The 27,696-nt window shown below is 45.0% G+C and overlaps 1 protein-coding gene across 1 annotated transcript in view; it reads left to right on the forward strand.

The window, feature by feature from the left end:
- The window catches only part of polb (polymerase (DNA directed), beta), a 203,014-nt gene that overhangs the window by 160,867 nt on the left and 14,451 nt on the right, over positions 1-27,696 (forward strand). The window contains exon 13 of the mRNA XM_070866249.1: positions 14,124-14,263. Coding sequence (XP_070722350.1) covers positions 14,124-14,263 — 140 coding nt within the window. The remainder of the gene's footprint in view (positions 1-14,123; positions 14,264-27,696) is intronic.

Below are 27,696 nucleotides of genomic sequence, written 5' to 3' on the forward strand. Positions count from 1 at the left end.
TGCTTCCTTTTTGTCTCCCTCTGTCTCCCTGTATAGGTTCCCATCCCCCTGCAATATTAGTTTAACTCCTCCCCAACAGCACTAGCAAACACTCCCCCTAGGACATTGGTTCCGGACCTGCCCAGGTGCAGACCGTCCGGTTTGTACTGGTCCCACCTCCCCCAGAACCGGTTCCAATGCCCCAAGAATTTGAATCCCTCCCTGCTGCACCACTGCTCAAGCCATGTATTCATCTGCGCTATCCTGCGATTCCTACTCTGACTAGCACGTGGCACTGGTAGCAATCCCGAGATTACTACTTTTGAGGTCCTACTTTTTAATTTAGCTCCTAGCTCCTTAAATTCTTTTCGTAGGACCTCATCCCTTTTTTTACCGATGTCGTTGGTACCAATGTGCACCACGACAACTGGCTGTTCTCCCTCCCATTTCAGAATGTCCTGCACCCGCTCCGAGACATCCTTGACCCTTGCACCAGGGAGGCAACATACCATCCTGGAGTCTCGGTTGCGTCTTTTTTAATGGTCTTCTTTAATGGCGGAGCAGGCTCGAGGGGCTAGATGGCCTACTCCTGTTCCTAATTCTTATGTTCTTATGTTTATGTTCTTATGTCTGAGGCTGAATCAGACCATTCTCAACCTTGGTGTCATATTTAATCCTGAAATAAGCATTCGACCACATATCTGCAGCATAACTAAGACCGCCTATTTCCACCTCCATAACATCGACCGTCTCTGCCCTTGCCTCAGCTCATCTGCTGCTGAAGCCGTCATACAAGCCTTTGTTACCTCTAGACTTGACTATTCCGACGCACCCCTGGCTGGCCTCCCACATTCCGCGTAAACTAGAGGTGATCCAAAACTCGATGCGAGTTAGGACACGGGCAGCTAAGTCCTGCTCACCCATCACCCTTGGTGCTCGCTGACCTACATTGGCTTCTGGTTAAGCAGCGCCTCGATTTCAAAATTCTCATCCTTATTTTCAAATCCCTCCATGGCCTCACTCCTCCCTATCTCTGTAATCTCCTCCCACCGCACAACCCCCTGAGATGTCTGCCCTCCTCTAATTCTGCCCTCTTGAGCATCCCTGATTATAATCGCTCAACCATCGGTGGCCGAGCCTTCTGTTGCTTAGGCCCCAAGCTCTGGAAGTCCCTCCCTAAACCTCTCCGCCTCTCTACCTCTTTTTTCTCCTTCTTGACTCTCCTTGAAACCTACCTCTCTGTCCAAGCTTTTGGTCACCTGCCCTAATTTCTCCTTATGTGGCTCGGTGTAAATAATACTCCTCGTAATACTCCTGTGAAGCGCCTTGGATCGTTTCACCTCATTAAAGGCGCTATAATAAATAGAAGTTGTTGTTGTAGAATGGCTGCTACTCCCCAACACGCATCTATCTGATCAGTTTGGTCAGAACCCCAAGGTAATAATAATTGATATGAAGACACTATTTTTCAGACAGTAATTTAGAAACAGCCATTTGGTGAAGCAAACAGAAGTTGTGTGAGGTCTTTTTTCCTGACTTGCTTTTCTTAGTGATTTGCTTATATAATTGTTAATCATTTCACTCTGCAATCTCAGGAAGAAGTAGTTAGGAACCATTTAAGATCTAAATTGACTGCAGGTGAAGACTTCACATCTCTGCAGGAAATTAAGTGCCCAGGGCAAGTTAATCGAGAGAGGCCACAATATTCTCCACTATCATTTGGTAAATTGTAATATTTTTTCCCTTGTATTTATGAAGTATTTGGAATGAATTTTCTACATTAAAAGTAGAATATATCATCTGTTGAATTTCAATTTTTTGGCAAATAATTTGATCTAATCAGAGCTACCTGTCTGTTGCTGTCCACCAGGACACATTTATTGGCCAAATATTAGCAAGTAATCATTAGCGTGGAATGTCGGTATTCTATGGCCAATGTTTTCTCTGCTGATTTCTGCTCTTCGTCATCCTGGTTGTCTCCTCTCCCTCTTGGATTGGACTGATTCCACGACCTGTTGCCCATTACTCTTAGCATTCTAAATCCATAGAATCATAGAAGTTTATAGCACAAAACAAGGCCATTGAGCTCAACCTGTCTGTGACAGCTTTGTTTTCAAATCCCTCCATGGCTTCGTCCCTCCCTATCTCTGTAATCTCCTCCAGCTCCACAACTCCCCCCCCCCCCCCCCGGCCCCTCCCCCCCCCCCCCCCCCCCCCGAGATATCTGCGCTGCTCTAATTCTGCCCTCTTCAGAATCCATGATTATACTCGGTTCAACCATTGGTGGCCGTGCCTTCTGTTGCCTAGACCCTAAGCTCTGGAATTCTCTGCCTAAACCTCTCCGCCTCTCTACCTCTCTTTCCTCCTTCAAGGCACTCCTTAAACCTACCTCTTTAACTAAGCTTTTGATTACCTGCCCTGATTTCTCCTTATGTAGTGTGGTGCCAAATTTTCTGTCTCATAATACTCCAGTGAAGCACCTTGGGATGTTTGACTATGCTAAAGGTGCTATATAAATACAAATTGTTGTTGTTAAAAGATACATTTGTCTCTTCCTCAAACACAACTTGTCGCAAACGTCCCATGCACCAGCCTCCCTCTTCAGTCTGTTCGTGACATTTAAATTGATGACCTCTTGTCATTGGATCCCCAACCAGAGGAGCGAGCCATTCCTTATACACGCTATCAAAATCATAAATAATTTTTAAAACTCTATTAAATCTTCTCTTCGCCTTTACTGCTGCATTAGAAATAGCTCCAGTATCTCAAGTCTGTCCTCATAACTATAGATTCCCATCCCTGGCATCAACTTGGTGAATTAACATTATATGCTCTTCAGGGCTTCCATCTCTCTTCCGTAATTGGGTACCCAAAACTGCATGCAATAATCCAACCACTCCGCATACCATTGCTACTTCTTTACTCTATGCCTCTTATTTACTAAACCTAAAATGCTAATGGCCGTTTTTATGGCTTCATCGACCTGCATTTACTGTCTCGGGGAATTACGTATTTGAATCCCTAAGTCGTTTTGTTTATCGGCATCCGTCAGCATCTTTTTGTTGAGTGTGTACTCTCATTCCTTGTTTTTCCTCCCAGAATGTATTACCTCAAGACTACTCCACATTAAGTGCCCATTCCACTAAGTTGGTTATCTTCCTGAAGTCTTTTACATTTCTCCTTGTTGTTTGCCAAACTCCCTACTTTTGTGTTGTTCCTATTTTCCCCCTATTTTCTTTCCTTGTCGCCTGAAGGTGGTGACTCTTTAGAAGCTAGTGTTGAGACTGTGAATTTAGTACTAATTCATCCTTAATTATGAGCAGTTTTCTCTGCTGGTCACTAGGTTGAGACTACCAGAAGTCATTTTTACAAGCAGCTTTCCAGCTAGCAGAGAGTAGTTTTGATGTAATCAGTCTGCACTGAATTTCAAGGCCCATCAGAAAAATTATTTTAGACTATAAGGGTAAAGACCTTGGGCTTCCGCAGGAAGCCAAGCTCAAAGGGAGTGGGGTCTGGAAATAGAGATCTAATAGCAAAGCCTTTATTTTCTATGCACGCTCCCTTCAAACGTGTTTCCGTGAATTTACCCTATAATTCCATCCTAAACAGCCAAATTTTGCTTAACATAAATTCTTAACAGGAGCCCCAAGAACTCAGTGGGTGAATGCACCAATCTTAGTCCTGAGCTCGATGTCGAAGTCCAACACCGCCTTCAGTGTGCCAGTGCAGCCCAGGAAAAGTGTTTGAAGACCAGGACCTTAAATCCAGCACCATGTATAGCCGGCACCTCAAAGCACTCCTCATGATCCTGCAAATCCATTGACAGGATAAGTACACCAATGTCAGTGTTCTCGCTCAGGCCAGCATCGAAGCATTGACCATGCTCGATCAGCTCCCTTGGACGGGCCACATCCACATACCCCAGACGAGACTCCCAAAACAAGCGTTCTATTCGGAGCTCCGGCACAGCCTGAGAGCCCCAGGTGGGCAGAAGAAACGCTTCAAGGACACCTCAAAGTCTCCTTGGAAAAAGTGCAACATTCCCACCGACACCTTGGAATCTCTGGCCCAAGACCGCTCAAAGTGGAGAAGAAGCATCCGGGAAGGCGCCAAACACCTCGGTAATCCTGGGTTCAGGAGTGGACAATCTAGTGAGAGATGGGAAATATGGATGACAGGGAAGAGATACGGCTGAGTCTTGATGTCCTCCCACTTGGTTAAATGTCCTGCCAGTCGTAATTATCAAGACTTATGTGAACAATGGTTATTTAGATATGGTGCAAGATGGTTGCTAGAATGTATGGAATTGTAGCTCAGCATTAGTTACTCCCTTCAGGAGAAAAAGGAAGAACAGAAGTGCATAATTAATGGGAGCAGGATTAGGCCATTTAGCCCCTCGAGCCTGCTCCGGCATTCAGTAAGATCATGGCTGATGTGATCATGGACTCAACACCACTTCCCTCCCCTCTCTCCATAACCCTTTACTCCCTTATCGCTCAAAAATCTGTCTATCTCTGTCTTAAATATATTCAATGACCCAGCCTCCACAGCTCTCTGAGGTAGAGAATTCCATAGATTTACAACCCTCAGAGAGAAGTAATTCCTCCTTATCTCAGTTTTAAATGGGCAGCCCCTTATTCAGAGACCATGTCCCCTCGTTTTAGTTTTCCCTATGAGTGGAAATATCTGCATCCACCTTGTCGAACCCCCTCATTACCTTATAAGTGTCAATAAGATCACCTCTCATTCATCTGAACTCCAATGTGTATAGACCCAACCTACTCAACAGTGAAACTTTTCTGAACAGCCTCCAATGCAAGTATATCCTTCCGTAAATACGGAGACCAAAACGGTACGCTGTGTACTCCAGGTGTGGCCTTACCATTACCCTGTACAATTGTAGCGGGACTTCTCTGCTTTTATACTCCATCCCCTTTGCAATAAAGGCCAACATTCCATTTGCCTTCCTGGTTACTTGCTGTACCTGCATACTAACTTTTTGTGTTTCATGCACAAGGACCCCAGGTTCCTCGGTACTGCAGTACTTTGCAATTTTTCTCTATTTAAATTATAATTTGCTTTTCTATTATTTCTGTCAAATTGGATAACCCCACATTTTCCCACATTATACTCCATCTGCAAATTTTTTGCCCACTCACTTAGCCTGTCTATATCCCTTTGCAGAATTTTTGTGTCCTCCTTACAATTTGTTTTACCACCCATTCTTTATATCATCAGCAAACTTGGCTACATTACACTTGGTCCCTTCATCTAAATCATTAATATAGATTGTAAATAGTTGAGGACTCAGCACCAATTCCTGCGGCACCCCACTAGTCACTGTTTGCCAACCGGAAAATGACCCATTTATCCCAACTCTGTTTTCTGTTCGTTAGCCAATATTCATGCCAAAAAATCACCCCCAGCCCCATGAACTTTTATCTTGTGCAGTAACATTTTATGTGGCACCTTATCGAATGCCTTCTGGAAATCTGGATACACCACATTCACTGGTTCCCCTTTATCCACCCTGCTCGTTACATCCTCAAAGAACTCCATCAAATTTGTCAAACATGATTTCCCTTTCATAAAACCATGCGGACTCTGTTTGATTGAATCATGCTTTTCCAAATGTTTCGCTACTGCTTCCTTAATAAAGGACTCCAGCATTTTCCCAACGACAGATGTTAGGCTAACTGGTCTATAGTTTCCTGCTTTTTCTCTGTCTCCTTTTTAAAATTGGGGCGTTACATTTGCGGTTTTCTAATCCACTGAGACCTCCCCAGAATCCAGGGAATTTTGGTAGATTACAACCAATGCATCCACTATCTCTGCAGCCACTTTTTTTTTTTAAAGACCCTAGGATGTAAGCCATCAGGTCCAGGAGACTTGTCCGCCTTTAGTCCCATTATTTTACCGAGTACTACTTCAATAGTGATAGTGATTGTATAGAATTCGTCCCTCCCTTGATTATCTACTATTGGGAGGTGGCGGGCAGAGGGAATACTAACAAAGTAATACACAATAATGTATTAAACGGAAGTTTGGGGACCAAGAAAACATGTTGAAGATCCTTCATTTGATACCAGAATACTTGATTCTGGCTTTTCATAATTGCCAGGGTTGACTTCTAATTAATACATGGAAAAACATGGCTAGAACACATTGCTCAATTGTTCCTGACTTGGCATCTGATTTTGCTTACTTTGTGTCTTCAAGTAGCCACTCAACTAACAGCTTGATGGTGGTCTTATAGTTGTGGCCTGGACCTCCTAGCTGGAGATGCTTTGCATGTGTGGCCTGTAAGGGGAGAAGTAAAGAAATGAAAAAATTAATCTGATGCTGCCAGCAACACTTTCATTTATGAGGCAATAAAATCCAAGTGTACTGACAAAGTGTCAGGGCCAGCTTCTATTATTTTATAAATTCAAGATAAATTACACAGAATAGGGTAAGTAAAGCGCCAAATATCACCAAAGCTGCCTCCATAAGAGTCGCTAAGTCAAAATCCCGGAAGCCCCTCCCTAACAGCACTGTGGGAGTACCTTCACCACACGGACTGCAGCGGTTCAAGAAGGCGGCTCACCACCACCTTCTCAAGGGGCGATTAGGGATGGGCAATAAATGCCGGCCTTGCCAAGCGATGCCTACATCCCGAGAATGAATAATTTTTTTAAATGCTTCTCTTCTGTGCTAAATACCCTTGCTCCTCCACAAATTAGCTCTGTAAAGTCTAAGATGTTTATGCCGCTCCATATCTGGAGACCCTTTGAGCAACCGTCGAACAGTATACAAGAAAAAGCTTCCGTCCGATTGCCAATCCCTCACTCATCTCCACTCTCACTGTCTCCATCGCATTCTTTTTTGTCTTTCTCTATTTTGTTGATACTATGGTCACTGTTCCATGAACTTTCCTTCTCGGCTCCATATCTGCTGATTTACACACTGTTCCTCCTTTCTCCACCCAAATGCGTTGTGATCATCAGTCATTGCACAGTCGCCTACTCTCAATACGTTTTTTCCCAAGGACTCATTACCTTCCTCAGGCTTTTAAAACCCAAATGTAGCATTACCTAATCACTAGCCTTTGATTTGCCTTAGCCTCTTTAACTGTATTAAGCGTTAGTAGTATCCTGTACCATGGATAGAAACATAGAAACATAGAAACATAGAAAATAGGTGCAGGAGCAGGCCATTCAGCCCTTCTAGCCTGCACCGCCATTCAATGAGTTCATGGCTGAACATGAAACTTCAGTACCCCCTTCCTGCTTTCTCGCCATAACCCTTGATCCCCCGAGTAGTAAGGACTTCATCTAACTCCCTTTTGAATATATTTAGTGAATTGGCCTCAACTACTTTCTGTGGTAGAGAATTCCACAGGTTCACCACTCTCTGGGTGAAGAAGTTTCTCCTCATCTCGGTCCTAAATGGCTTACCCCTTATCCTCAGACTGTGACCCCTGGTTCTGGACTTCCCCAACATTGGGAACATTCTTCCTGCATCTAACCTGTCTAAACCCGTCAGAATTTTAAACATTTCCATGAGGTCCCCTCTCATTCTTCTGAACTCCAGTGAATACAAGCCCAGTTGATCCAGTCTTTCTTGATAGGTCAGTCCCATGATCTTGGCTCATCAGTTACATTTCTGACAAAGAAAGTCTCTGAACGTTTTCCTTCTTTACATAAGAATTAGGAACAGGAGTAGGCCGTCTAGCCCCTCGAGCATGCTCCGCCATTCAAAAAGATCATGGCTGATCTGGCCTCAGTGGAGCTTATTTGGAAGTATTCGCTTTAAATTTGCTGATTTGTCTGCATTTTTTCTATTTAACTGTCAGGAAAGTTATCTGTTTAGCATCAGAGTGTGTTCCATTATTTTATAAAATAAATGGTGTTTGGCAACTCAATACTTTGGTTAATATCTCCAAGCTGGAACATTTTTTTTCTTGATATAGGTTAGCAGTAGTTAGCATCATTCAATCCTCCAGGATTGGGCTCAAGAAATTAAACCATTCTGTAATTTCAGGAGGTAGAAGATCACCAAAGATGGAAGAGAGATCTCCTTGGAGGGGCATATCTTCAACTGTTTACCCTTGTTCAAATTCTTGGTTCTTGATGTGGTCACTTGCAGTGCATTATGGCCTGAAATTCGATCACACAGGTCCCACGTTTCGGGCACTAAACGGGCTCAACCTCATAAGCTGCTAATATTGCTCATTGCGCCCCCAATATCGGGTGCACTTGAAGAGTGGAGATTAGTCCCAAATTTCTAGGCCAATGTGTAGTCCATTTAATCTTTATCTCCATTTAATTAGTTTTACAAATCTCTTATTTTGTTGGTCAATTTAGCCTCCTCCCATTCTTTTCCCAAAAATGTTTGTACATTGGCCACTCCTGGCAGAATTGTTCCAGCTCTAAAATAAATGTTTCAAAAAAATGGACAAGCAAATTCTAGATGAGGGGTAAATGGCCAAACACTGGAGAAAAGACAATAATGAATGGAGCAGCACAAAACAAAATCTAAGAGGGTTTAGGTTGTTCATTCTGCATGAGGTAAGAATAAAAGGTGAACAAGAGGATTGCAGAAATGCACAAGGTAATTCGTGGGATTATAAAAAGACATATTTAGTGCACAAATACTGAGAATGAGTGTTTACCCAAACATGATTCTTTGCTGGCTGCTTTTGAGAGATAAGAGGGGCTACTTCAAATGATTCAATCTGTGGCACTGTTGGGGACGACTTTGTGTTTAAAATACCTCCAACACCTGACTGCCATAGCTAGCTTTACCATCACCTTTACAGTTCTAATATTGATGAACACATTTCTTGCTTTTAGATGTGGGTACCTGTATTGCCTAACTGTATACTGTTGTGCTTGATTTTCTAAAATAGGCTCTCTCATTAGATTGCCATGTGTTCATCATTGTGGTTTTGTCTTTGTTTAGCTGAAGCACAGTGGACCTCCCGCGCTTGCTATTCTTCATTATGTAAATTCACATCAGAATCAAGTCTCCATTTGAAACCATAGGCTGACCACTTTCCTCAACCCTGGTGAAACCAGCAATTTTCAATTTGAAGTCAATGAAAACCAGCTTGAAATGCATTCTATGTTTTTTATTAAGTTTTTTTTTAAATGAAGCTGATGAAATTCTGACCAGCATGATTATAAAAAAATAGCATATAGTTAAGAGGCATTATGCTATTTTATTGAGGACTCTATTGATCTGGCAATATGGATGATTGATTCAGTTTTAGGTGATTTTGGTGCTCAACCCTGCAACCACTAATATAAAAAGTGCTCCGGTTACTTTTATCCTCCGTCTTGTTTTTAAATGATGTCAGGTTCCTTGGATCTGACGCACAATACAGATACTTGCTTATCCAGCCCAGAGTTGTTAAATGACAATTTAGCCTGCATAGAAACATAGCAATTAGGTGCAGGAGCAGGCCATTCGGCCCTTCGAACCTGCACCACCATTCAGTGAGATCATGGCTGATCATTCAACCTCAGTACCTCTTTCCTGCTTTCTCTTCAGACCCCTTGATCCCTTTAGCCGTAAGGGCCATATCTAACTCCCTCTTGGATATATCTAACGAACTGACCTCAACAACTTTCTACGGTAGAGAATTCCACAGGTTAGCCACTCTCTGGGTGAAGAAGTTTCTCCTCATCTCGGTCCTAAATGGCTTACCCCTTAGTCTTAGACTGTGACCCCTGGTTCTGTAACTCCCCTGCAAAGGGAACATTCTTCCTGCCTCCAACTTGTCCAATCCCATCAGAATTTTATGTTTCTATGAGATCCCCTCTCATTCTTCTAAATTCCAGTGAATATAAGCCTAGTCTTTCTTCATATGTCAGTCCTGCCATCCTGGGAATCAGTCTGGTGAAACTTTGCTGTACTCCCTCAATAGCAAGAATGTCCTTCCTCAGATTAGGAGACCAAAACTGTTCACAATATTCAAGGTGTAGCCTCACCAAGGCCCTGTACAACTGCAGTAAGACCTCCCTGCTCCTGTACTCAAATCCTCTCGCTATGAAGGCCAACATGCCATTTGCCGCCTTCACCACCTGCATGCCAACTTTCAATGACTGATGTGGATAAATGTGAGGTTATCCACTTTGTTGGTAAAAACAGAGAGACAGACTATTATCTGAATGGTGACAGATTAGGAAAAGGGGAGGTGCAACAAGACCTGGGTGTCATGGTACATCAGTCATTGAAGGTTGGCATGCAGGTACAGCAGGCGGTTAAGAAAGCAAATGGCATGTTGGCCTTCATAGCGAGGGGATTTGAGTACAGGGACAGGGAGGTGTTACTACAGTTATACAGGGCCTTGGTGAGGCCACACCTGGAGTATTGTGTACAGTTTTGGTCTCCTAACTTGAGGAAGGACATTCTTGCTATTGAGGAAGTGCAGCGAAGGTTCACCAGACTGATTCCCGGGATGGCGGGACTGACCTATCAAGAAAGACTGGATCAACTGGGCTTGTATTCACTGGAGTTCAGAAGAATGAGAGGGGATCTCATAGAAATGTTTAACATTCTTAGGTTTAGATAGGTTAGATGCAGGAAGAATGTTCCCAATGTTGGGGAAGTCCAGAACCAGGGGTCACAATCTAAGGATAAGGGGTAAGCCATTTAGGACCGAGATGAGGAGAAACTTCTTCACCCAGAGAGTGGTGAACCTGTGGCATTCTCTACCACAGAAAGTTGTTGAGGCCAATTCATTAAATATATTCAAAAAGGAGTTAGATGTAGTTCTTACTACTAGGGGGATCAAGGGGTATGGCGAGAAAGCAGGAATGGGGTACTGAAGTTGCATGTTCAGCCATGAACTCATTGAATGGCGGTGCAGGCTCGAAGGGCAGAATGGCCTACTCCTGCACCTAGTTTCTATGTTTCTATGTACCATGACACTCAGGTCTCGTCACACCTCCCGTTTTACTAATCTGTCACCATTCAGATAATATTCTGCCGCCTTGTTTTTGCCACAAAAGTGGATAACCTCACATTTATCTACATTATACTGCATCTGTCATGTATTTGCCCACTCGCCTAACCTGTCCTAGTCACCCTGTAGCCTCTTAGCATCCTCCTAACAGCTCTCACTACCACCCAGCTTAGTGTCAACTGCAAACTTAGAGATATTACATTCAATTCCTTTGTCTAAATCATTAATGTTTATTGTAAATAGCTGGGGTCCCAGCACTGAACCTTGCGGTACCCCACTAGTCACTGCCTGCCATTCTGAAAAGGTCCCGTTTATTCCTACTCCTTTGCTTCCTGTCTGCCAACCAGTTCTCTATCCATGTCAATACATTACCTCCAATATCATGTGCCTTAATTTTGCACACTAATCTCTTGTGTGGGACCTTGTCAAAAACCTTTTGAAAGTCCAAATACACCACATCCACTGGTTCTCCCTTGTCCACTCTACTAGTTAAATCCTCAAAAAATTCTAGAAGATTTGTCAAGCATGATTTCCCTTTCATAAATTCATGCTGACTCGGACCGATCCTGTCACTGCTTTCCAAATGTGCTGCTGTTTCATCTTTAATAATTGATTCCAACATTTTCCCCACTACCGATGTCAGGCTAACCAGTCTATAATTCCCTGTTTTCTCTCTTCCTTTTTTAAAGAGTGGGGTTACATTAGCTACCCACTGATCCAGAGTCTATAGAATGTTGGAGGATGACTACCAATGCATCACTATTTCTAGGGCCACTTCCTTAAGTACTCTGGGATGCACCCTATCAGGCCCTGGGGATTTATCGGCCTTCAATCCCATCAATTTCCCTAACATAATTTCCTGACTAATAAGAATTTCCTTCAGTTCCTCCTTCTCGCTAGACCCTTGGTCCCCTTGTATTTCCGGAAGGTTATTTGTGTCTTCCTAAATGAAGACAGAACCAAAGTATTTGTTCAGTTGGTCTGCCATTTCTTTGTTTCCCATTATAAGTTCACCTGATTCTGACTGCAAGGGACCTACATTTGTCTTCACTAATCTTTTTCTCTTCACATATCTATGGAAGCTTTTGCAGTCAGTTTTTATGTTCCCTGCAAGCTTACTCTCGTACTCTATTTTCCCCTCCTAATTAAACCCTTTGTCCTCCTCTGCTGAATTCTAACTTTCTCCCATCCTCAGGTTTGCTGCTTTTTCTGGCCAATTTTATATGCCTCTTCCTTGGATTTAACACTATCCCTAATTTCCCTTGTGTTAGCCACGGTTGAGCCACCTTCCCCGTTTTATTTTTAAGCCAGACAGGGATGTACATTGTTGAAGTTTATCCATGTGATATTTAAATGTCTCCCATTGCCTATCCACTGTCAACCCTTTAAGTATCATTTGCCAGTGTATTCTAGCCAATTCACATCTCATACCATCGAAGTTACCTTTCTTTAAGTTCAGGACCCGAGTCTCTGAATTAACTGTGTCACTCTCCATCTTAATAAAGAATTCTATCATATTATCATCACTCTTCCCCAAGGGGCCTCGCACAACAAGATTGCTAATTAATCGTCTCTCATTACGCAGCGCCTAGTCTAGGATGGCCAGCTCTCCAGTTGGTTCCTCGACATATTGGTGTAGAAAACCATCCCTTATATACCCCAGGAAATCCTCCTCCACTGTATTGCTACCTGTTTGGTTAGCCCAATCTGTATGTAGATTAAAGTCACCCATGATAACTGCTGTACCCTTATTGCACACATCCCTAATTTCCTGTTTGATGCCATCCCCAACCTCACTATGACTGGTGGTCTGTACACAATTCCCACTAGCGTTTTCTGCCCTTTGGTGTTCCGCAGCTCTACTCATAAAGATTCCACATCATCCAAGCTAATGTCCTTCCTTACTATTGCGTTAATCTCCTCTTTAACCAGCAACGCTACCCCACCTCCTTTTCCTTTCTGTCTATCCTTCCTGAATATTGAATACCCCTGGGTGTTGAGTTCCCAGCCTTGGCCACCCTGGAGCCATGTCTCCGTAATCCCAATTACATCATATCCGTTAACAGCTATCTGCACAGTTAATTCATCCACCTTATTACGAATGCTCCTCGCATTTAGTCACAGAGCCTTCAGGCTTGTTTTTTTAAGTCTCTTTGTCCTTTTAGAATTATGTTGAAATGTGGCCTTTTTTGATTTTTGCCTTTGATTTCTCTACCCCTCCATTTTTCCTTATCTCCTTTCTACTTCTTGCTTCTGCCCCCATTTTACTTTCCTCTGTCTCCCTGCATAGATTCCCATCCCCCTGCTATATTAGTTTAAACCCTCCCCAACAGCACTAGCAAACACTCCCCCTAGGACATTGGTTCCGGTCCTGCCCAGGTGCAGACCATCCAGTTTGTACTGGTCCCACCTCCCCTAGAACCGGTTCCAATGTCCCAGGAATTTGAATCCCTCCCTCTTGCACCATTCCTCAAGCCACGTATTCATCTTAACTATCCTGCTATTTCTACTCTGACTAGCACGTGGCACTGGTAGAAATCCTGAGATTACTACCTTTTGAGGTCCTACTTTTTAATGTTCATGGTTTATGTTCAATTGTATGTAATTTTTTGTAAAGCTCTTGTGTTTGTAATGTGCATATTTAACAGTAATAGCCCTAATAGAACTCAGCTGAAAATGCCGTTCCAGAACGGATCATTCAGTGAAATTGATGATCCAGTTGGGGGTGGAACTTTCTCCACATCGGGTCCAAGACACTTCCCTTCATTTAAACTTAGAGCGAGAGACATCCATTTCGAATTTGTTCTCTCTTTAGACTTGAGAAGCTACAGCCTTATCCGCCACGGACCACCAATCTATATTCATGTACATTAACTGCAAATGTTTTGATACTCTGGATATATTGCTGGAATCGGAGACCATGGATCAACAGTTCAGAAATGATGCTAAGGAGGATACAGATGTGGCTCTGAATGAAGTTTTGGATGTTGTTTTTGTTTTTATTCTTAAAAGCTCGTTCCAATTTCTAGTGTTCCAGAAAGTGGACAATTTATGTTTATAGGCAACTATACCATGTTACCCAGTTTAAATGGGCTTAGGATTCAAACATCTCCACAATTCCGTGACTTATTATCCTATGTTATGTCTATTACTTTGGACACTGATTGCTAACCACGTGCTTCTCCTTCTGTAGGCTTATTCCAAAAGATCAGTATTTCTGTGGCGTGCTTTATTTCACTGGCAGTGATCTTTTTAACAAGAACATGAGAACGCAGGCACTGGAAAAAGGCTTCACATTGAATGAGTACACCATACGCCCATTGGGAAGCACAGGTAGGAGATGAATAATAGTGGAATTATCACGGGCTTTGAATGCCCCTTTACTAAATTGATAAAGATTCCTGTTTAAAAGTATAGGTCAAATGCAAAAAAAATCTCTACTATTTAATGATAAACCCCATAAAGCTTCTGGTAACAGATGGTCAGTATATTTCAAAAAAACTTTTGATGGACAAATCTTAATTAAGCAATTGTATAAGTTGGGCTTTATTGTCGTCCTGAAGGGGTGTTCACAATTAATTTTACCCTTTTAGTGGAGTGAACCATGGGTATCTGAAGAAAATATTGCTTTGTGCTTACAGTTAAATCAAGTCAGCATACTTGGTTCGAAAGAGGAAAAAGTATTCAATCTATAATAATAATGGTCAGTTTTTGTCTGTCCGGTGACAGGGGTTGGGAGCACATGGTCCGGACTGAGTGACATCTGCACCGACCAATGTGTGATCAGGGCCCGCCCGGCCACGCAACCAATCAGGGCGGGCAGCGATGTCGCAAATTTTTTAAGTTTGATTGACGCTGGGCCTGCTCCAATGAGGAGGCGGCAGTAGACGCGGCGTGGGCACGGGGCGGGGCCTTCCCGGGTGTTGCTGCAGAACCGAGAGGAGCGCGTGGCGGGAGATGGGGTGGGAGGGAGTGGATGGGAGGGGGAGGGGGAGGGCGAGTGATAGAGATGGGATGGGGAGGGGAGGTAGGGAAGGAGCGGGGAGGGAGTGAGAGAGAACATCAACGTTGATGTTATAGACAAAGACGCTGATAACAGTTTAAACAAGTACTGTTACAATAATGATACTGATTTGACCGCAGATGTTTTGCGGGTCTCTGCTAGTTTTAAGATACTTCATGTCTATTTTTAAAATCAAATGTTCATGATTAATTTTCAGTGTGCAAAGCAGCAGAGTCCTATATGGTAATTTTGGTTAATATTTTATCGGTGGTTTTCACACACTCAAACCAATCTGGGTTGGGAAAGGGACATAGCCAACACGACTAGTAGGGTTAGCTATTTATTTATTTAGCAGTATTATTTTAGTGTATGTAGAAAGGAGAGAGAGAGCGAGAGAGTTAAAACAATGAGGCAAAAATCAATAAATAGTTAACAAAATTAGCAGTGTTGGCAATGCTGCATCTTGGTGTAGATCTGATTGGGGAAGAGTGACAGGATTGTAATAATTAGCCTAATCTGTAACAATACAAAATCAATCAAATATAATGCCAGCACAGCCAGCACAAATATTACTGGAGCCTGTACAAAATGCATATACAGCTGCAGCATCCAGAATCCGGAACCCTTGGGACCGAAGCCGTTCCTGATTCCGCGCTTTTACAGACTTTGGATCATCTTTCTGATGTCACGAATCCAGAAACACTCGAGCCCAGGTTTGGGTAGTTCCGTATTTGGGAACGTCAGGTAAAGGGGGGGAAGGAGCTGGTAGGGCCACCGGCCCCGTCGATGGCGTCATTGGGCAGGGCCCCGCTGCCGAGGTCCCACCGCCGAGGAGGTGTTTAGGCGAGCCCCGCTGCGGAGGAGCTGTTCGGGCAGGCCCTGCTGCGGAGGAGCTGTTCGGGCAGGCCCCGCTGCGGAGGAGCTGTTCGGGCAGGCCCCGCTGCGGAGGAGCTGTTCGGGCAGGCCCCGCTGCGGAGGAGCTGTTCGGGCAGGCCCCGCTGCGGAGGAGCTGTTCGGGCAGGCCCCGCTGCGGAGGAGCTTTTCGGGCAGGCCCCGCTGCGGAGGAGCTGTTCGGGCAGGCCCCGCTGCGGAGGAGCTGTTCGGGCAGGCCCCGCTGCGGAGGAGCTGTTCGGGCAGGCCCCGCTGCGGAGGAGCTGTTCGGGCAGGCCCCGCTGCAGAGGAGCTGTTCGGGCAGGCCCCGCTGCGGAGGAGCTGTTCGGGCAGGCCCCGCTGCGGAGGAGCTGTTCGGCCAGGCCCCGCTGCGGAGGAGCTGTTCGGGCAGGCCCCGCTGCGGAGGAGCTGTTCGGGCAGGCCCCGCTGCGGAGGAGCTGTTCAGGCGGGTCCCGCCGAGGAGAAGGTGTTCGGACAGGCCACGGCGAGGAGAGGGTGCTGGCGAGGAGGCTGTGAGGTAAGGACAGTGAACGCAGCGAGGGGTGCTGAGGCGAGGCCCGGGGTCAGACAGCAGCGAGACCCCGAGGTTAGCAGGGTCAGCGGGTCCAGATTCCGGAACATTTTACAGATTCCGGTTGACCCTGCTACCGATTCTGGATTCTGGAACTTCAGATTTTCGACACTGCACCTGTACTAGGCTTTACTTGACTGTTCTGTTAGAGGATTGCAGAAAGAAAAACAATAGAGGTTCGCTTTTTTTCTTCTCCTGTTGAAGGACTTGGAGGTTTTGAGATGAATTCTGACCGCATGTCAGAGGTTGCAGAAATTAAGATTCACTCAAATGGGCATATTTTTTCTTTCGACTTCTTCCTGTGCCGATATTGAAGCACCAACTTCAATAAAATGTTTGGTTCTGCTCATGGTCCAGAATGCCTCACCTCTTTGGATTAAGAAAGGACCATCTTCAGTCAATAACTATGGGGAAATGGTGCCAATGAATATTATATTGTAATGTTGAAACACGACCTGATCTAAAAAAGTGTCGGAAGTCATTGAGAAGCTTCCTTCAAATAAAGGAAATGACATGCAGATATTGAAGTTACAACACAGAAATAGACCATTCATACCAGTGTACCTGTTTAATGCCAGCTCTTCAACAAGTGCTATCTATTCTATCCATTTCCCTGCCCTTTCCCCATATCGGGAACGATGAAGGATGAAGCAGTGCAGTGACAAAAGGCCTCATTCCACATTGCCTTTTTTTGGCGTTATTTCAGATTAACGGCCGTTTTTTTATTCCGAAATAGCGCCCAACAAAATGTCTGAAGTTTTGCCAAAATTGTTTCTTATTTTGGCGCAGTGCAGAAAGACCTTTGGTTTTGAGGGTGGAGCTAATTGTTAGCTCCAAAAAAGTGAGGCCCCTTCTCCGCGCATGCCCAAGCATTTAGGTTCCCAGGGTAACGCAAGGTGGGCCACTCGACCAGGGATAGGGGCGGTTGCAGTGGGCCTTTCAGCCAGGGATAGGGGCAGCTACGGTGGGCCATTTGGCCAGGGATAGAGGAAGTTACGGTGGGCCATTTGGCCAGGGATGGGGCAGTTACGGTGGGCCTTTCAGCCAAGGATAGGGGCAGCCGGCATGATTCAACCCTCGGCCGGACACAGGAGCTCGTCACTCGCCTTTGAAAGAATCTCAGGGAGGGAGGTGGAAGCCAAGCGCCGACCGGCAGGATTCAACCCTCAGCCGGAAACGAGCTCGGCGCTCGGCTTGGCAAGAAGCCCGGGGGGAGGTGGAAGTCAAGTCAACAGTTCGGTGGTGGAACTTAACCACATCTCGCAATTGCAGTTTTGAATTTCAATAAAGTTGGTCTTTTCCCTCCACGCAAGCTCCGTTTTTAAAGATGGCATTGGTAACGCTAATTTTGATTTGGTAAGGTTTTAAAAATTAGTCCATAGCGCTGTCCTTAAAAAAAAAAAAAAAGAAATCCTAATTGGCGAAACTCGTAACAACGGTCACAAATGGCGTTATGGGTGAATTTAACCCCGAGTGACGTCAGAAAAACGGTACGTTAAATAAAAAATGGCCGTTATCTGTAAGGACGGCGTTATACCATTAGCGAAACTTGCAAAATTAAGTTAGCTCAAAAAAACACTGTTAACTCCCCAAAAAATGGAGCTAAATGGTGGCGAATTTTGGGCCCCTAGATATGTACAGAAGAAATTCTTCAGTACACAGGGCAGGTTCTACCACCATACTCTGGGTCAATCTTTTCAGGTAACTGGGCTGTGCTTGGTTGAGAAGAGTGATGATTTTTAGTAAAATTATCTCTGACCAAATATTACATAAGAACATAAGAAATAGGAACAGGAGTAGGCCCAGACGGCCCCTCGAGCCTGCTCCGCCGTTTAATACGATCATGACTGATCCAATCATGGACTCAGGTCCACTTCTCTGCACGCTCCCCATAACCCCTTATCCCCTTATCGTTTAAGAAGCTGTCTTAAATTTATTCAATGTCCCAGCTTCCGCAGCTCTCTGAGGCAGCGAATTCCACAGGTTCACAATCCTTTGAGACAAGAAATTTCTCCATCTCAGTTTTAAATGGGTGGCCCCTTATTCTAAGATGAGGCCTTCTAGTTCTAGTCTCCCCCATCAGTGGAAACATCCTCTCTGCATCCACCTTGTCAAGCCCCCTCATAATCGTGTACGTTTCGGTAAGATCACCTCTCATTCTTTTGAATTCCAATGAGTAGAGGCCCAACCTACTCAACCTTTCCTCATAGGTCAACCACCTCATCTCCTGAATCAATCTAGTGAACCTTCTCTGAACTGCTTCCAAAGCAAGTATATCCTTTCGTAAATATGGAAACCAAAACTGCATGCAGTACTCTAAATGTGGCCTCACCAATACCCTGTACAACTGTAGCAAAACTTCCCTGCTTTTATACTCCATCCCCTTTGCAATAAGGGCCAAGATACCATTTGCCTTCCTGATCACTTGCTGTACCTTTTGTGTTTCATGCGTAATTAGCCCCAGGTCCTGCTCTACTGCAGCATTTTGCAATCTTTCTCCATTTAAATAATAACTTGCTCTTTGATTTTTTTTCTGCCAAAGTGCATGACCTCACATTTTCCAACATTACCTGTGAATTGCATAGTAATAATTCATTAATGGCAAAATAGCACGATAATGGCCTCATTTGTGGGTTTTTTTAGGCTGTTTAGTTACAGATCCTCCAATCTGAAGTCAGTAACGGATAGCCAGCAATGAGCAACAAACACATTTTTCACGGCCAAAACCAGCCTTAAATAACAGCGCCAAGAGGGGGAATTTCATAGCCAGAATCTTTAACATTTCTTCATGCAAAGAAATCTTCGAGTGAACTCGATAACCTTGTCTTTCTGTCGTGGACTATGTTTTTGATTTTGGTGTAAAAATAGGTTTGCAGTCTTGGGAGTTTGTGCCTGCTTGACTTTGATGCAGTAACTTAATTTGTACAACTTTATACTGGGTTTGTAATAGGTCAGCACTTAGTGGCACGCAAGGTCCAATATTGCATGTTGTCATCTAATTGAAAGCAGTCAGGTAGTGTTAGCAGTTTAAGAATGTATGTTTATAGATGTGGGAACAGAAATTCAACTCCCAGCCAACCACTTTTTGGTGTCAAATCAGCGTTCAACCTCCAAATTTTGCATTGATTGCAGATTATCAAGTCTGTCTCCAACCCTATTGCTGAGGTTAAAGATCCCTTATGCAACACAAAATTGCTTTGAGGAACAAGCTGCGTCAACACTGGATTTGTGATTCTTAGCCATTACAGCTAGAGCCTTACCATGGGGCTGTCATTAGTGCTTGGTTTTAAACATCTCTGGGGTTAGTCTCCGTCCCAGTTCAGAAAAAGCTATTCACAACCATCATTGCAACAGGATGTAAAATGGAACTGATGGTGACGATATATTATATCGCTATATTATGTATGTGTATGTATAATTGTTCTCTCATTGCATTGCTTCCAATGAGTTGGAGGATATGCTATGTTTTATTTAATTATATGATGTTACACAACTGCAACTTGTATTTATATAGCGCCTTTAACGTCCCAAGGTGCTTCACAAGAGTGTTAAAACACAACAAAAAAAATTTGACACCGAGCCACATACGAAATTACGATGGATCGCCAAAAGCTTGGTCAAAGAGGTAGGTTTTAAGGAGCGTTTTAAAGGAGAAAAGAGAGGCGGGAGAGGTTTAGGGAGGGAGTTCCAGAGCTTAGGGCCTGGGCAGATGAAGGCACAGCCATCGATGGTTGAGCAGTTATAATCAGGAATGCTCAAGAGGGCAGAATTTGAGGAGCGCAGATATCTTGCGGGGGGGGGGGTGTTGTGAGGCTGAAGGAGATTACAGAGATAGGGAGGGGCGAGGCCATGGATTTGTAAACAAGGATGTGAATTTTGAAATCGAAGCGTTGCTTAACCGGGAGCCAATGTAGGTCAATAAACACAGTGGGTGATGGGTGAACGGTACTCGGTGCAAGTTACGAAACGTGCTTTGGATGATCTCAAGTTTACATAGGGTAGAATGCGGGAGGCCAGCCAGGAGTGCGTTGGCGTTGTCGAGACTAGAGCATGGATGAGGGTTTCAGCAGCAGATGAGCTGAGGCAGGGGCGGAGACAGATATGTGGCCGGAAGCTCATTTCAGGGTCAAATATGACACCCAGATTGTGAACAGTCTGGTTCAGCCTCAGACAGATGCTAGGGAGAGGGATGGAGTCAGTGGCTGGGGAACGCAGGTTGTGGCAGGAACTGAAGATAATGGCTTCAGTCTTCCCAATATTTAATTGGAGAAAGTTTCTGCTCATCCAGTACTGGATGTCGGACAAGCAGTCCTGACAATTTAGAGACGGTGGAAGGGTTGAAAGAAGTGGTCGTGAGTGTCTGAGTGTCGTTGGAGTACATGTGGAAACTGACGCCGTGTTTTCGGATGATGTCACCAAGGGGCAGTATATAGATGAGAAATAGGGGATCGATGATACCAGAGGTAATAAAATATGACAAAGTGTGATTGGGGAAAGTGTTACAGTCAGTGAGTGTGACACTTCCAGGAACTTCATGCTTTTCTCAAGACTTTCAATCTATATGCAGCTCTGTAAGGACCTCTGTTACTGTTGAACATCCTTGCTCAGCAAATGTCACAGATAAGGATGTTTCCATCCTTACAGCTAAGGGGATCAAGGGATATGGAGAGAAAGCAGGAAAGGGGTACTGAGGGAATGATCAGCCATGATCTTATTGAATGTTGGTGCAGGCTCGAAGGGCCGAATGGCCCACTCCTGCAGCTATTTTCTATGTTTCTATCTGTCGAGCAGCAGCCTTGACCTTGGATTTCTATCTGGTCCGAGACCTTCCTGTATATACTTGTGATTTCTTTGTGACCATTATTTATTATAAGTGCCCTTTATTATTCCTATGGTGAAATCATGGACAAAATGATGCTTAGTGCAACTTTCCACGGCATGTGATCCCTGCATGAATGGCTCTAGGTTTCTGTTTGGCTCTGCCCATTGGCACACCCATCTACTTAGCCTCCCACTATCTTCACCGCGGCGTACAAAAGCATGGGCCTTACACTAAACATCTGTAAGACAAAGGTCCTCCTGACCCCGTTACACAGCACTGCCCCCAGTCATCAGGATCCATGGTACGGCCCTGGACAACGTGGACCACTTTCCATACCTCAGGAACCTATTATCAGCAAGGGCAGACATCGACGACGCGATTCAACGCCTCCTCCAGTGCACCAGCGCAGTCTTCGGCCGCCTGAGGAAGAGAGTGTTCGAAGATCAGGTCCTCAAATCTGACACCAAACTTATGGTCTCCAGGGCTGTAGTGATACCCGCCCTCCTGTATGGCTCAGAGACATGGACCATATACAGTACACACTTCAAATCGCTGGAGAAATACCACCAACGATGCCGTCGCAAGATCCTTCAAATCCCCTGAGAGGACAGACGCACCAACGTCCGTATTCTCGATCAGGCCAACATCCCCAGCATTGAAGCACTCGACCAGCTCCGTTGGGCGGACCACATTGTTCGCATGCCCGACACAAGACTCCTAAAGCAAGCGCTCTACTCGGAACTCCTACACAGCAAGCGAGCCCAAGGTGTGCAGAGGAAACGTTTCAAGGACACCCTCAAAGCCTCCTTGCTTAAGTGCAACCAACATTTGGGAGTCCCTGGCCAAAGACCGCCCTAAGTGGAGGAAGAGCATCCGGGAGGGCGCTGAGCACCTCAAGTCTCGTCGCCGAGAGCATGCAGTGGAAGGAGCGTGCGGCAAACCAGATGCCCCACCCACCCTTTCCTCCAATGACTATCTGTCCCACTTGAGACAGACTGTAATTCCCGTCTTGGGCTGTGCAGCCACCTGAGAACTCACTTTTAGAGTGGAAGCAAGTCGTCTTCGATTTCGAGGCACTGCCTATGATGATGATGATGGTGATAACTGAAAAATACTAGAGTTCAGAATCAAGCACACTTCAGCAGTGAGACATTGGATAACATCACCATGTTCATTTTTTTTTGCACTGCATTCCTCACACTTCAAATTGAGAACTGTCTCATTTGTTATTGACTAATACTTCTATTGTTTAATCATAGAATCATATAAATTTACAGCACAGAATGAGGCCATTTGGCCCATCGTGTCCATGCCGACCAACAAAGAGCTATCCAGCCCAATCCTTACGGCACTTCAAGTGCATTTCCAAATACTTTTTAAATGTGGTGAGGGTTCCCCACCACCCTCTGGGTGAAAACATTTTCCCTCAAATCCCCTCTAAACCTCCTACCAATTACTTTAAATCGATGCCCCCTGGTTGTTGCGCCTTCTGCTAAGGGAAATAGGTCCTTCCTATCCACTCTATCCAGGCCCCTCATAATTGTGTACACCTCAATCAGGTCTCCCTTCAGTCTCCTCTGTTCCAGAGAAAACAACCCCAGCCTATCCAATCTTTCCTCACAGCTAAAATTCTCCAGTCCAGGTACCACCCTCGTCAAACTCATCTGTACCCTCTCTAGTGCAATCACATCTTTCCTGTAATGATCAGAACTGCACGCAGTACTCTAGCTGTGGCCTAACTAGTGTTTTATACAGTTCAAGCATAAGCTCCCTGCTCTTATAATCTATGCCTCGGCTTATCCTGTATGCCTTCTTAACCACCTTATCTATCTGTCCTGCTATCTTCAGGGATCTGTGGACATGCACTCAAAGGTCTCTCTGCTCCTCTACACTTCTCGGTGTCCTACCATTTATTGCCTTGTTAGCCCTCTCCAAATGCATTACCTCACAATTCTCTGGATTGAATTCCATTTATCACTGTCCAGTTCATTTATCATTATCATAGGCAGTCCCTTGGAATCGAGGAAGATTTGCTTCCATTCTTAAAATGAGTCCTTAGGTGGCTGAACAGTCGAATACGAGAACCACAGTCCCTGTCACAGATGAGACAGATAGTCGTTGAGGAAAGGGGTGGGTGGGACAGGTTTGCCGCATGCTCCTTCCGCTGCCTGCGCTTGATTCCTGCATGCTCTCGGCGATGAGACTCGAGGTGCTCAGCGCCCTCCCGGATGCACTTCCTCCACTTAGGGCGGTCTTTGGCCAGGGACTCCCAGGTGTCGGTGGGGATGTTGCACTTTATCAGGGCGGCTTTGCGGGTGTCCTTGTAATGTTTCCTCTGCCCACCTTTGGCTCGCTTGCCGTGAAGGAGTTCTGAGTAGAGCGCTTGCTTTGGGAGTCTTGTATCTGGCATGCGAACAATGTGGCCTGCCCAACGGAGCTGGTCAAGTGTGGTCAGTGCTTCAATGTGGGGATGTTGGCCTGGTCGAGGATGCTAATGTTGGTGCGTCTGTCCTCCCTGGGGATTTGTAGGATCTTGCGGAGACATCATTGCTGGTATTTCTCCAACGACTTGAGGCGTCTACTGTACATGGTCCATGTCTCTGAGCCATGCAGGAGGGCGGGTATTACTACAGTCCTGTAGACCATGAGCTTGATAGCAGTTTTGAGGGCCTGGTCTTCAAACACTCTTCCTCAGGCGGCTGAAGGCTGCGCTGGCGTACTGGAGACGGTGTTGAATCTCGTCGTCAATGTCTGTTCTTGTTGATGAGAGGCTCCCGAGGTATGGGAAATGGTCCACATTGTCCAGGGACTGGGGTCGGCGAGGACTGGCTGTGGTGGAGGACCTTTGTCTTACGGATGTTTAGCATAAGGCCCATTGATATCTTCCTGCATCTACAGCTTTCTTCTTCATTATCAACCACACGGCCAATTTTTGCTGTCTGCAAACTTCTTAATCATAGCCCCCTACATTCAAGTCGAAATCATTGATACATACCACAAAAAGCAAGAGACTGAGCCCTACGGAATCCCACTGGAAACAGCCTTCCAGTCCCAAAAACGACCATCACCCTTTGCTTCCTGCCTCTGAGCCAATTTTGGATCCAACTTGCCACTTTGCCCTGGATCCCACGGGCTTTTATTTTCGTGACTAGTTTGTCATGTGGGACCTTATCAAAAGTCTTGCTAAAATCCATATACGCTACATCAAACGCACTATCCTCATCAACCTTCCTTGTTACCTCCTCAAAATTCAATCAAGTTAGTCAGATATGACCTTCCCTTAACAAATCCATGCTGACTGTCCTTGATTAATCCGTGTCTTTCTAAATGAAGATTTATCCTGTCCCTCAAAATGTTTTGCAATAATTTTCCCACCACCGAGGTTAGGTGACGGGCCTGTAATTACTCGGTATATCCCTTTGTCCCTTTTTAACCAATGCTACAAGGTTACCAGTCCTCCGGTACCACACCTATAGCCGGAGAGGATTTGAAAATGATGGTCAGAGCCTCTGATATTTCCTCGTGCTTCTCTTAACAGCCTGGGATATTTTCATCCAGGCCTAGGGATTTATCCATTTTCAAAGATGCTAAACCCCTTAATACTTCCTCCCTCTCTAAGTTTATTTAATCTATTATTTCACACTCCACCTCTCTGATTGCGATGTCTGCATCGCTCCTCTCTGTTATGAAAACAGATGCAAAGTATTCATTAAGAACCATACCCACATCTTCTGCCTCCACACACAGATTACCTTTATGGTCTCTAATAGGACCTACTCTTTATTTGGTTATCCTCTTGCTCTTAATGTATTTATAAATCATCTTTGGGTTTTCCTTGATTTTACTTGCCAAAATGTTTTCATGCTCCCTCTTTCTTTTCCTAATTTCCTTTTAAATTGTACCCCTGCACTTTCTGTACTTCTCTAGGGTTTCTGCAGTATTGAGCCCTCGGTATCTGTCATCAGCCTCCCTTTTTTTCTTTATCCTACTCTGTATGGACTCAATTTTCTCGTGATTTGCACCGTTTTTTTGGCGTGCGCCGCTTTTTTTGCATAAATTTAAAAAATGTAAGTTTCCCCAAGAAATGTGCGCCAGCGTAACTCAATTGGTTACAATTTTTTTAGGTTCGTTTTTTGCATCATGGGGGCGTAACTTGATGTCTGCGCCAGTTTTTGTTAATTATGGAAGTTTGCCCCCCAAAAATTTCTCCTAGATCGGCGTATGTGACCACTCCCGAAAAACCCTCTGGTGAGTTAAGAAAAAGCAGCATGCATTGAAAAATCGGCACAGAAAGACGCTATTGTTTTTCAGCTAGCAAAGTTTTGGAGGGAGTCAAGAAGACTTAAATATGCATAATAAAGATTAAATTATTTTACCTTATAACACAGTAAATGGAAGTTTGATGGAATTTTTTTTCATATTTTTTCATATTTTTTCAACCGACACCCCAACACCGAACGTCTGCAAACGTTTGCTGGAGGGTCAGAGCGCCGGCCGGCAGAATCGGTCCCGCGCCTGGACACGGGCTCGGGGCTCGATTGCAAAAGAAGCCCAGGGGGGTGGAGGTGGGGGGATGTGGAAGACGATCGGAAGGCATCAGAAGCCTGCACTACCCATCAAACCAAGCCCGGGTGGGTGGGGGGCTGTGGAAGGCGGTCGGAGGGCATCGCAAGACTGCACTATGCATCAAATGTAGCCCGGGGTGGGTGGGGGCTCCCGATCACTGCGCTTGCTCAGACCTGGATGTGGTCCATACAGACCAGTGGGGAGATGGGCAAGAAGTCTTACCCACGTCCGGTATATCGAGACGCGTTCGTGAAGACAAACGTAGCTCCCTTGCAGTCAGATTCAGGTGAATTTATAATGGGGAACAAAGAAATGGCAGACTAATTGAACCAATACTTCGGTTCTGTCTTCACGAAAGAAGACACAAATAACCTTCTGAATGTACTAGGGGACAGTGGGTCTAGTGAGAAGGAGGAACTGAAGGATATCCTTATTAGGCGGTAAATTGTGTTCTGGAAATTGATGGGATTGAAGGCCGATAAATCCCCGGGGCCTGATAGTCTGCATCCCAGAGTACTTAAGGAAGTGGCCCTAGAAATAGTGGATGCATTGGTGATCATTTTCCAACAGTCGATCGACTCTGGATCAGTTCCTATGGACTGGAGGGTAGCTAATGTAACACCACTTTTTAAAGAAGGAAGGAGAGAAAAAATGGGTAATTATAGACCGGTTAGCCTGACATCGGTAGTGGGCAAAATGTTGGAATCAATCATTAAGGATGAAATAGCAGTGCATTTGGAAAGCAGTGACAGGATCGGACCAACTCAGCATGGATTTATGAAAGGGAAATCATGCTTGATGAATCTTCTGGAATTTTTTGAGGATGTAACTAGTAGAGTGGACAAGGGAGAACCAGTGGATGTGGTGTATTTGGACTTTCAAAAGGCTTTTGACAAGGTCCCGCCCAAGAGATTGGTGTGCAAAATCAAAGCGCATGGTATTGGAGGTAATGTACTGACGTGGATAGAGAACTGGTTGGCAGACAGGAAGCAGAGAGTCGGAATAAACGGGTCCTTTTCAGAATGGCAAGCAGTGACTAGTGGAGTGCCGCAGGGCTCAGTGCTTGGTCCCCAGCTCTTTACAATATACATTAACGATTTAGATGAAGGAATTGAGTGTAATATCTCCCAAGTTTGCGGATGACACTAAACTGGGTGGCAGTGTGAGCTGTGAGGAGGACGCTGAGAGGCTGCCGGATGACTTGGACAGGTTAGGTGAGTGGGCTAATGCATGGCAGATGCAGTATAATGTGGATAAATGTGAGGTTATCCATTTTGGGGGCAAAAACAAGAAGGCAGAATATTATCTGAATGGCGGCAGAATAGGAAAAGGGGAGGTGCAACGAGACCTGGGTGTCATGGTTCATCAGTCACTGAAAGTGAGCATGCAGATACAGCAGGCGGTGAAGAAGGCAAATGGTATGTTGGCCTTCATAGCTAGGGGATTTGAGTATAGGAGCACGGAGGTCTTAATGCAGTTGTACAGGGCCTTAGTGAGGCCTCACCTGGAATATTGTGTTTAGTTTTGGTCTCCTAATCTGAGGAAGGACGTTTTTGCTATTGAGGGAGTACAGCGAAGGTTCACCAGACTGATTCCAGGGATGGCTGGACTTCGTTTGAGGAAAGACTGGATCAACTGGGCCTTTATTCACTGGAGTTTAGAAGGATGAGAGGGGATCTCATAGAAACGTATAAGATTCTGACGGGACTGGACAGTTTAGATGCGGGAAGAATATTCCCGATGTTGGGGAAGTCCAGAACCAGGGGACATAGTCTTAGGATAAGGGGTAGGGCCATTTAGGACTGAGATGAGGAGAAACTTCTTCACTCAGAGTTGTTAACCTATGGAATTCCCTGCCGCAGAGAGTTGTTGATGCCAGTTCATTGGATATATTCAAGAGGGAGTTAGATATG

This window comes from Pristiophorus japonicus, chromosome 22 (genome assembly GCF_044704955.1).
Source record: "Pristiophorus japonicus isolate sPriJap1 chromosome 22, sPriJap1.hap1, whole genome shotgun sequence".
Taxonomy (NCBI): domain Eukaryota; kingdom Metazoa; phylum Chordata; class Chondrichthyes; family Pristiophoridae; genus Pristiophorus; species Pristiophorus japonicus.